At 27.6% G+C, this 12441-nt stretch overlaps 1 protein-coding gene across 1 annotated transcript in view; it reads left to right on the plus strand.

Moving 5' to 3' along the window:
- Positions 1 to 420: 420 nt before the first annotated feature.
- The window catches only part of LOC132950461 (uncharacterized), a 34546-nt gene continuing 22525 nt past the window's right edge, over positions 421 to 12441 (plus strand). The window contains exon 1 of the mRNA XM_061021939.1: positions 421 to 775. Coding sequence (XP_060877922.1) covers positions 702 to 775 — 74 coding nt within the window. The 5' untranslated portion in view covers positions 421 to 701. The remainder of the gene's footprint in view (positions 776 to 12441) is intronic.

Here is a 12441-nt window from a genome sequence, read left to right on the forward strand (position 1 = left end):
AGCGCGATTACGCGTCGCGTTGGTCAAACATATCGATATTGGATTGTGACCGAGAAAAACGTGAAACGACAATAACAACAATACATATTATGCTATTATAAGTAGGTATAGCTGAACAACCCATATTATAGGTATTCCTGGATACTGGTTTCTCGTTTATCATTGTTATTATTATTTACCTCAACGAGCAGCTGCTGCCAGCAGCCAGCGCCCGATCGGCGGCAACCTGTGCGGTGCCACAGTCAAAAATGCTGATGCGTACTGCGTCATTCGTAGTGGTGCGAGAGAGAGCGTCCGTGTTAGCCGCCAGCGCGTGTGTATGTTTGGGTGGGGATACGGCGGCGGCGGACTGCGGTTTCCGTCTGGACGACATCCCTTCAGCTGATCACCACCCCGGTCCTGCTGTTGTGTTCGGCTTCCCGCCGATTTAGTATTTACGTGCGATCTCGGAGCGTGCCGTCGTGCCGAACCGTCGGTGAAGCGATACGCATCGTCTTAGTCCAACCGTCCGCGTTATATTTTCGACGGACGGACAGCCGTTTTCACGTTAACAACGATTTTTTTCAAATTCTCTTTCGTTTCGCCTCCTGCCGACACTCAATTGCGCTCCAGCGCCGCCGAGACTATATCGTTACAATTCGAACTATATTATATAATCGATTTTTTTTTTGTTCAACGGTTTTTTTCCTCTTTCATTTACAATGACTGAACGCAAAATGAAGATGAAGAATTTCGACAACTCGCTCCGCATTTACAACCGACAGGTGTTATTAAGGTAACGTAAAATGTGTATTGATATATATTAGACTAGCTTTATATATGAGACATTTTCAAATGTACCTATCATTTTGTTTGGCTGTCGGTTCTTATCTACCGACGGCGGCGATATCGTTTCGTTTTTGCTGTAGGCATAATAACTATGCGTAATTGAACATAATAATATATACCTAATATATAATATAATATATTTAAATATAAATTATATATGTCTATGGTTTTTACCTCCGCCGCGTTTAAATAGTGAGTGATAAGTGAATGGAAACGTTAGGATAAAACGTTACGACAACATTACATCATGTACTACAGATATACGTTTATTACGGACGGTCGTTTTGTTAATCATGTTATATAGATAGTACCATTGATTATGAAGTACATAACACATAATGTTATAATAATATTATCTACAGCAGCAGGCTGTCGGCAATACTTGATAGTCGGTATCATCCACTCGCGATCACGACGGTAGACTCTTTGTTTCTTATCAATGCTTCGAAACATATGACGCGCGTCTGCGCGAGCGAGACTCGAGAATACTTGGCGGGCTTATTTTAGGTTGGACTGATTAACTGATTAGTGTGTGAATGTCATTACTCATTGTTGATATACATCGAAATCGGTGTTTGAAATAAATAAAATTTGATTGAATGGTTAATACTTATTAGTCTAGGGCAGAGGTTAGGTTAGAGGACTTGTAGCTCTAAAAAATAACTAAATATGCAAACACTTATAGAATTAAAAACACTATTACATGAAATACAATTGTTTTCTAGCGATTTAATTTAAAAAGATCTAAAATTTATAATAATACATAATTTATACTCAATTAATATACAATTGCATATACATGTTTACTCTTATTTAAATTTATCAAAATGCTTTATATTATGACTGTCACATATTGTAAATAGTTTTGCTCTGTATATTAAAAATAAATCAATTAATTAACAAAAACAATTACTTACATAGGTATACTTACATAATTATATGTCATATGAATAAAATAACTTTTAGCCTAAATGAACCATTTCGGCCTTTCCTTACGAATAACTAAAAATATAAAATAAATGGCAGTCAGAACGCGTAGGTAACTGCTGTTTAGAAACACCGAACGTGAAGTGTGAATAATGTTATATTGGATATTCGGATGCCGCGATCAGTGTTCGGATTAAATAAGTATTTTTTTATCTAGATAAAGATAAAGATAATGAAACTCAAATGTATCCAGATAGATATAAAAGATAATTTAACTCATAACTATCTAGATAAAGTAAAGATGAATACTTATTTATCTAGATAAAAAAAGATGCAATTTTTTTTTAATTGGTTTTAAATTTAGATATATTTTAGTTGGGCACTAGGAACATAATAATAATAATAATAATGATATCAATAAAAACAATTACACTATTTATATTGGTTTGAGAATCTGTATAAATGCGTTTGTACAATTTCGCGATTTTCATCAATAAAAAATGTATCTAGATGAATTTATTTAGATAAGTAAAAAAATTATCCAAGATGAACATTTAGATACCTTATAACTATTTATCTAGATAAGATAAAAGACGAACAAATAATTATCTAGATAAGTCCGAACACTGGCCGCCGCGTATTGGTCATATTTTCTGCGTGACAATTATCTATCTTGAAATAAAATTAATAAACAGAAAATTAATCCAAATAATAAATAATAGTCCAATCACAAGCACTTTCAAGAAACCCTATACGTTTTCGAACAGTCAACAACCATATTATTATCATAAAAATGAAAAATTAATTTAACATCAACAAAAATAATTTGATTGTATTTATTAGTATTTAGAAATTATTTATTTTTGTAAGATTTGGTTGTACTATTACCTAATTATTATCTAATTTATTAATTTATTAAATATATATAAAAAAGAATAACATTTAAGAAAAATGCTCTAATGGCTATTATAATAAAAACCTCAAAATATGCATTTATATGCATAATAAAATTGTACAAAATTAGCTTTGTCTTATCATAAAGCTTATTTTAACTCTGCTTTTTTTGTGATTAAGTAAGACAAATATGCAAATGCTACAAGTCCTCTGCCTCGGGCCCTTAGAATTATTATTACCTATGTATCTATCAATTATTGTACGTACGTACATTGTTGTTTTATTATCTTATTCTTATATAATATACATAGGTAGGTATCTCCGGATTATCTATAAACGAAATTTCAATTATTTTTTACTTGAAATAAACCTGGGAATCAGATTTTCTTCGCACACCGTTCTTTTATCCGATATATCTATCGTTTAAATATAATATTATAATTTAATTTAAAAATAATTAACTATTTCAATATGTGGTGAATTCGATGGGCCACGGATAGTATGCGTTTCGTACGTTTATATAAAATAAATCGCGTCATATTGTTAATACTATGGACTTGACTTAACTTGCTGTGATTGAGCACTTACTAAAGTCAATAAAAGAAAACACTAATTATCCATGTATATTTATAGAAAATAACGTGTTGACAACAGTGGTTGATGACGCCATTACTCATGAATTAGGCATCCGTTGTCCACGTCTCGCGTTTGTATAGCATTGTGTTTATGTTATAAATTGTATGTTAGATATAATCAATTTGTTTTTAATAATTAATGTTCTATCAATCAAAATCACTTTTTATCTTTCCGTTAGATTACTAACTAAAAATCCTTTCTAATTAAAAGAATATATATTACAAATATTTTTTAAAATGTTTTGTTTTCTATTTGAACTAAACAATCCATACTCATTTTAAATAATAAGCTAATAAGGCTCCTAGTATATTATTATAATGCAATTTGAAAAATATTAAAAATCCAGTCATAATTTTTTTTATAAACATTTAAAGTTTAAATGTTAACAAAACACGTCAAATTCACGAAAATGTGCAAATTATTTTGAGTTAGAAATTCATACAAAATTTTTTATTTAAATCTAAGATTAGAAAATGTAATACAAGATTCCTTATAAGATTGTCTATCTTTATCAACAAAAAAATATCTACAAGCAAATCAAATTAAATTTTTATGAGCGTTTGAAATTCATATTTTTACAAGATTCACTCGATTTCTCATGTAGCGATTTTGTTATTTTGTTTTTAATTCAAAAACGAATAACTGTAGATACATACAAATTTCACTGAATGTTTATATTTTCATTTCCTATACACCGTAAAATTTTGAAAATATTTTGACTCTTTTTGAGCTTTTTACGGACATTGTCAGTTTTAAAGTTTTTTTTGTTTTTTTTTCTATAATTGTCAATAATATTTTATTTGTTAGGTAAAAAATTGTGAAAATTTAATACAAGGCTCTTGATATATTGTTATAATAGCAGTTGAAAAATATTAAAAATACATAGGCGCAATTCTTTTTATAAGTATTTAAAGTTCCAATTTTGACAAAATTTAATGTTCAACTTTTATAGCTAAGGATTGAAAATTTAAAACAAGGCTCCATGTAAATAGGTTATATATATAAATTACTTTATTCACAATAATATCATCAAATATACTTAGTAATTTCATAGGCTGACTGACCGTTTTCTTATACAATGATATTGTACATTGAATTCAAATTTAACACCATCTATTAAAGTGACCCACTTGTAATCTACTGTACAGCAGAGCGATACCCACTTGCCCACCTTTTTTTTATTATTAATGTTTTTTTTTATGAACTATTAAAGTGGTCAAATAAGTTCTGCTCAATGTTTCAGTTTTCATATGTGACTGTTCATCTTTGCTTTGTATAATAATAATTAAATATTAAATAAACAATACTTCACACTATTCCGCGCCAATTTTAACACCCTCCACAAGTTGCGTAACAAGTGTCGGGACAGTGATATTTTTTGTTATACATATCCGTTGGAACTGTGTTTGTTATATAGTATGGTGATTATATTGTTATAACTCAAAACACACGCAGCGAATGTATTGTCGACAAGCGTCTGCTATTATTTGTTTGCTTTTTTTCTCATTTACGACAGATATGTAATAAATTTCATGGTTTGCTAGTTAAGAAATCAAGGATAAGTCATAGTCAAAGAGAAAATCGTTTTTAAAGATTATCCGCGTGAATACACCCTTTATAATAGGTATATAATATATTTTTACTTATGTCATCGAAACTCCAAATTTTACACAACGATATTATATTTTATTTACAGTAGAATTTAATTATCTGCCTTAGCAATGTGCTATATTACGTGTGTGTGTGTATGTGTGTGTGGTACTTTGTACCTACTATTTTTTTTTATATATACACCAGTATTAGGTAGGTAGGTATTTTTGTAATATAATTGTAATATAAAATATATAATGTATAAATCTAAATAGTCATATAATTCACGATTATCATATTATCATACGATAATAATTGTAAGTATTAAATATTAATAAACAATAAGTAATAACTAATGAGTACCTACTTAATAAGTATTATGTAGGTATTATGAATCGGGGCTTCGTGGGCTCATATATATTGATGTCTTTATACAGGCGACCAAATAAATATTATATTACATTGTTACCCCTATATTATTATTTATTATTAATTAGCAACTAATTGATACGACATATTAGTTTTTATTTATAAAAATATGTACGAAATTCATTGTAAATATATCTTTTTTTTCTAATAATATTTTCTATATTGTACGAACGTTTAACAGACTTATATAAATAATATTTGGATAATATGAAAATTCAAAATTAACTTAATGAAAACAGGGAACTATATAGTAACTTATATCAATAAGTTAAAAATAGCTTAGCCCAGCCTTGCGGATAAGTGACGATTGTAACACTTGTTTATTATTTTGTGTTGGTTTTAAATTAATAATAAAAGGGTGTTAGATTTTCTTGTAATCGTCTGACCTAAACTTTTAAATTCAATAGCGCTGGGATATACCTTACTTTAAGTCGATGAAGTTTTTCCCAGTTTTTTCTAAGCTGATCTGCGTTACGGTATCCGAAATCTTGAGTTTATGAGGTTTAAAATACGAATGTAGAATTTATATGGTTTTAAGTAGCAGCTCGCTAGAAAATCTTCTGGAGAGACTTTAATTAGCTTCTTTAATATTATTAAAGGAGCACACAACACAAAAAAATTTTTCTTTTTAAATCTAAGATTTGAAAATGTAATACAAGATTATCCATAAGTTTGTTTACTTTTATAAAAAAAAAATATCTACAAGAAGGTAAAATTAAATTTTTATGAGCGTTTGAAATTCATATTTTTACAACATTTGATATTCACTCGATTTCTCATGTAAAAATTTTCTTATTTTATTGTAATTAAAAAACGAATGACTGTAGATACTTGAAAATTTCACTGAATGTTTATATTAGTATTTTCTATACACCATAAAATGTTGAAAATATTTTGACTCTTTTTGAGCTTTTTACGGACATTGTCAGTTTTAAAGTTTTTTTAGTTTTTTTTTTCTATAATTGTCTATAATATTTTATTTGTTAGGTAAAAAATTGTGAAAATTTAATATAAGGCTCCTGATATATCGTTCTAATAGCAGTTGAAAAATATTAAAAATACATGGGCACAATTTTTTTTTATAAGCATTTAAAGTTCAAATGTTGACAACATTTATCAAATTTATAATTTATTAATTATTTTGTAGTTAAAAATGTACTAAACTAAAAAACAAGGCTCCACGTAAATAGGTTATATATAAATTCCTTTATTCACAATAATATCATCAAATATACTTGGTAATATCATAGGCTGACTGACCGTTTTTGCTCAGAATCGTTTTTCTTATACAATGATATTATATCATTGAATTCAAATTTAACACCATCCATTACAGTGACCCACTTGTAACCTACTGTACAGCAGAGCGACAGCCACTTATCCATCTTTTTTTAGTTTTGTTTTCTATAAATATCAATAAAATTTTATTTGTTGGGTAGAAAAACGTTAAAATTTAATGCAAGGCTCCTGATATATTGCTACAATAACAGCTGAAAAATATTGAAAATATATGGGCACAATTTTTTTATAAAATGTTCAACTTTTATAGCTAAGGATTGGAAATTGAAAACAAGGCTCCACATTAATAGGTTATACAAAAATTACTTTATTCGCAATAATATCATCAAATATACTTGGTAATATCATAGACTGACTGACCACTTGTAACCTAATGTACAGCAGAGCGACATCCTCTTACCCACCTTTTTTTAATTCATTCTTAGTACATTTTTTCTCCGTCTTTTAGATGCACCACTTTCAAATTGTCTGTTAGACAGGTTTTTTTCAAAAGTCAATAAAAGATAGTGTAAGTAGGTACCTAATTTATATTTTTAATAAGCAAATTACTAGGTGTCTCTAATGAGAGATTTCCTACCATGTCATCATTAGTTCATAGTTTCATTCATTTTTCACCATAATTATTACTTATTGTACACCCCTGTATAGATTGTAATATTTCTAAATAAAGTCAATTAAAAAAATAATAAAAAAAAAAAAAAAAATAAGCAAATGAAAAATTAATCAAATAGAGTAGTTACGCAAAAAATATAACTGACAAAAGTACAAAATAACATAACCGAAACCAATAACACTTCACCAAGGCATATCCGTAAATCATAATCCGTTTATATTGAACAATAAATAAATATAACCACGGTTTAGTTTGTCCAGCAAGATACATGATAGATGTCTGCACTAGTGCGACTAAGCGAGCGTCTGAAAATAAATAAATAGTACGATTATACGAAAATAGTATACGATATATACTATATATAATTAATGTTTATAAAAATAAATATGTAAAACAAACAATAACAATGATTAATAGTATTATCTAAGATTCAAACCGTCCAAAATAAATGGTTGTGACTTGTTAATAACATCTTAAAATAATTTGTTCATTTTAAAATACAAAGTTATACAAAGTTTGAAAATTTAGGACTTCAACCTGAGGCCCCTAATACAACCTTGGTTTTTAGGCCACGGTGCAATGCACCCTCGCTAAATCCGGCACTGGTCATATTGTATAGCTGCTCCGATATTAACCAATGCGTTTTTAATTCGAAAGTAAACGCTGCGGAATACGCCGTGAAATACACCGTGTACAGTCCTGACCTAAACAGTATATTATATATCTAGTCCATGGACTATGCATACACTATACACCAGTCATAATAACATAGTGTATAATATTATAAGGGTACATTTTAGTATGAAAATCAATTTTCTAAAAGAAATAAATCAAACAAAAAACTACGTTAATCACAAATCTAAATCAAATTGCAGTGAGTATGTATTTACGAGTATGTACCTACTATTGTTGCCTGTTGGTATGTTTCAATACAACCGAAACAAATCATTTGGTTGGGATTGAAAAGCACTGGGCAGGATATAATTAATATAAGCTACATACCAGTATACCACCTAGTATCTTTAACCTATCGGATACTTTTTTCAATTTCCTCATCTCCTTGATAATTAAATAGTCCAATATACTGTATATTTAGTGATAAATTATTATTGTAAATTTGAAATAAATGATAAACCAACACATTTAAAATATTACTCTGAATGAACTATGATGATATTATATCTGAACTATAGTATATTAATATATGATAGTGTTAAAAATATGTTTCTAAAGTTATATTTGCTAAACCATTTTTGAGAAATCTCATCGATTGTATGTGTGTACAGTTGTACTATGATCTATAGTAGGTTAGTACAATGTGAACCATATAAAATGTTCACATCTCAGAACTTCAAAATATTCAGTAGGTACATCTAAAAAACCATTTTAATCCAAAAACGATTATTTTTTTTTAAAAATTATATAATTTCTGTAAATTAATTTAAATTATTTTGTTAGAAGGCGAAAAAATTCGATTAAATATGGTAATTATTCACTAATATACAAGGTGTAACTGAAAGACTTGACAAAAAAAAAAATGATATTATATTTTTAATTTAAATAAAAATACTTCAATACATTTTTAATTATAATTAATTATTATTTACAAGTAGCTGGTTACTTAAAATCAAAAAATAAATTGATTTAAAAAATGAGTGGTAATGAGTTATAATGGTTTTTCATAAATCACAATATAATAGGCTTATCGACTATCGCTTAATATACTTAATGTACTTCGTGTCATTGTATAGAATACAGGATTCTTTCAACGTTTTAACATTATTTACGTGTTAGTTCCAAGGTTCAAGGTACATAATATGATAAAAACAAGAAGAAATAAAAAACAAATATTTTTCAATTAAATATAATACTAGGTTTTGACTTTTGGTACTATCTATACTAATGTATAGGCTTCACTATACACAAAACACTATAATACTCACTAGTTGGTCTTTTATATTTTATACTAAATTCTCGTTTAGATTAATGTAAATATTTACCTATGTATAAAATAATAATATGGTATACTATGTAATTACACAAATAATTTAATCCCGTAGTACTGGATCCAAATATTTTTCTACAAATCCAAATGTACGAACATCAAATGTATATTAAATTAAAAATGTACCTAATAGTTAGGTACCGAATTATGGCTATTTATAATCTCAAGAATTATGATCCAAGACTGTCTATCAGCCTATATAGGTAACTAAGCATATTGTATGATATATTTATATTGCTATTATTGTAATTTATTTTACTTTTAATAATACGGTCCTAGGTAGGTTGAATTAGTATTTGCGAAAACATTGCATTTGAAAATTGCCATCATGCGTATAAAATAATAATAATATACGTGCTCTCAATAATTTAAAAAAAGACACCGAAACAACCAATCCTACTATATTGTGTTTGGTTAAAACCCCCTATTTAAAGTTTTTGATTCAAAACAATGCATAATAATAAATGTACCTTATGGACGATTTACACCATAACCATTAACCAGGGTTGGGCAGTGTCTTCGATACAAGTTTCTTAAATACGCATCTTAGATTGTATCTTTAAGATTATATCTTGTATCACGATACAGTTATAATTAGAGTTCGAGTAATTCGAGTATTTTACCTATATTGCAATACATTTTTTGTTGATGTACCTATTTCGTAAAGATACTCAATATTTTGAAATTTTAATTTTTGAACGACTAATATTAGGTATACTTAGGTTAGGTACGTAATGTTCGTATGGCCCTCTTACTCTAGAGGTACAATGTAGAAGTTATTTAATCGTATTTGATAAAAATTAATATTTAAATGTACTTAATAATAATTTATTATTCAACTGTAAAAATACTTTTTATTTGATCCAACACCAGCTCCTTCTGCACCTATCGAATGAATCTAGGACAAAAAACCTGTACTAAAATATCAAGGGATAAATGTATGACCAATTTAGTATAGGACAAAATATACTAGCAAAAAACAATTTAAAAGCCTTTTTATAAAGAGAATATTAATAAAAAATTAGGCACATTATTTTTTGTTAGATACATTGTTCATTTTTAAATCACATCTTAAAATCATTTAATTACATAACAATAAAATGATAATAATAATATTATGTAGCCTATACATTTTCATAAATTAATAATTATATCTTTAGTTAGTTATATTATATAATATTTAAATAGATATACTCATTGCTCAGTTCAAATTAATAATAAAATATTATTAGGTTTTAATGTGAAACATTCATTTTACATAACTTTACACTTTAATTTTATTATTTATATAAGGATGTTTATTGTTAATATAAAATAATTTTTTTACATAAGTCGATTCTAAAAGAAAAAATATATATCCTCCTCAGTAGATCAAAAAAAGTTTGGCCACCCCCGTTCTAATATCACAATAATTACTCCAAAGATAAGTATTTAGTATCGCGAAACTGATTTTTAAGTAGGTCCATCCCCAACCATTACATAGAACAAAACATGTTTAATTTAGTAAAAACATAGTCAATATTTTAAAGTTTGTTTTTATTTTGTGATAAAATTTAGATATGTCTCGATTGCGATTCGTTCATTGTTATATATATATGACAGTGGATGACAATAATTCACTACAATACTACATAATATTCTAATACAAGCAGGAAGACGTAGTTTTATTGCTCATTTATATCCATATCCAATACATGCGTTTTATGAAATATGAATAGGAAATTGTCACTCGACCGAAAACGTCCTAACCCGTATCATCGAATGGTATTAAAATCAATTTTATAAAAAAAATGACTGGTCTTCAGGGCCTATATATTATATAGGACTGTATATAGCACTGTGCTCTATGAAAAGTGTTTATTGCTTAGTGCGTTGTTAAGAGGACGCTACGCCGGATCTGGCCCGAGGAAGTGTTGAAATCGGCCTGTGACCATTTTATAAAATTAGAAATTTCTATCGGTACCTATACAAAGTAAATAAATAAAAATTTAAAAAAATAATAATTAAAAAAACAAAAAATTTTATTTTAATAAGCTTTTAAGAATCAAAAAATATCTTACAATTTGTAAATATATTAATAGTGTATATTTTATCAAAATTACCGATATATACGAAATTACTGGTATTTTGCCGGTATATACAGCCCTCAGTAAAAATAAAAATTTCAAAGGCCCGCAAATTGAAAAAGGTTGGGTACGCCTGGTATTACAAGCTCGTAACCTAGCATAACCTAGCAAATTTACGCTCAGCAGATCACGTTTAGCTCCGTTAGCTTAAAAATTAGAGTGAATCAATCTAATGATGAATCACTATGATACTATTAAAGGTAAGAACATTATCTGTGTTTTTATGTAGACTTTTTTTACGATACTTAAATTTCTTAGTCAGTCATACGTATATAATATAGCGTAAATTAAAAATGCTCATAACTCACTTAAAAACTGAATTATCGTAAAAAACCCTCATATTATAAACCTCAGATAATGTTGTTACCACGAAGTTTGATAATAGGTCGTTTCACTCTAATTTTCAAACTGACGGAGTTAAACGTGATTTGCTGAGCGTAAATTTGCTATGTCGTGCACTTGGAAGACGGAGATAACAAATATCCGTGTAATAGTTCATTATTATTTTGTTACAGACATCTGGCAATATCGTCAAAAATTACCAACAATAAAGTTTTACTATCGTAATTTATCAATTGATATATTTTGTTCTATGATAGGTATAACTATTAACATTTTTTATAATATTATTTGTTTTTACATATTATTCGTATCTTTGAGTGTTTATGGTCTTATCGATATTTTGAATAGTACATAAAAAAAGAAGAATTTCAGGACTCAATTATTATTATTATATACCAAATTATTTCTCCCCGCTTTATGAAGGCATATAAAATATATGTATTCCTACCTAATTGATTTAACCATTTTTTTCTAATAAAATTGTGAACAATAAAATAAAACCGATTTTAATATTTTTCTAGAATTATTGTATTTTACTCATAGTTAATTTGTTCAGTTGTTCATAATCAAAAATTATTATTTTATAACGTAAAATGGCATTTCAAATAAAATAAGTTTAATTATAAATTTATGATATACTTATATAATTCATTTTTATCTTTTTTTAGGGCGAGTAGGTATACTGTAATTCTTATTTTGAACTCTAATAATATGTGACTGTTCACTAAGATTTTACTGCGATTTTACAAAGC

The sequence above is a fragment of the Metopolophium dirhodum genome, chromosome 8 (assembly GCF_019925205.1).
Source record: "Metopolophium dirhodum isolate CAU chromosome 8, ASM1992520v1, whole genome shotgun sequence".
Classification (NCBI taxonomy): Eukaryota; Metazoa; Arthropoda; class Insecta; order Hemiptera; family Aphididae; genus Metopolophium; species Metopolophium dirhodum.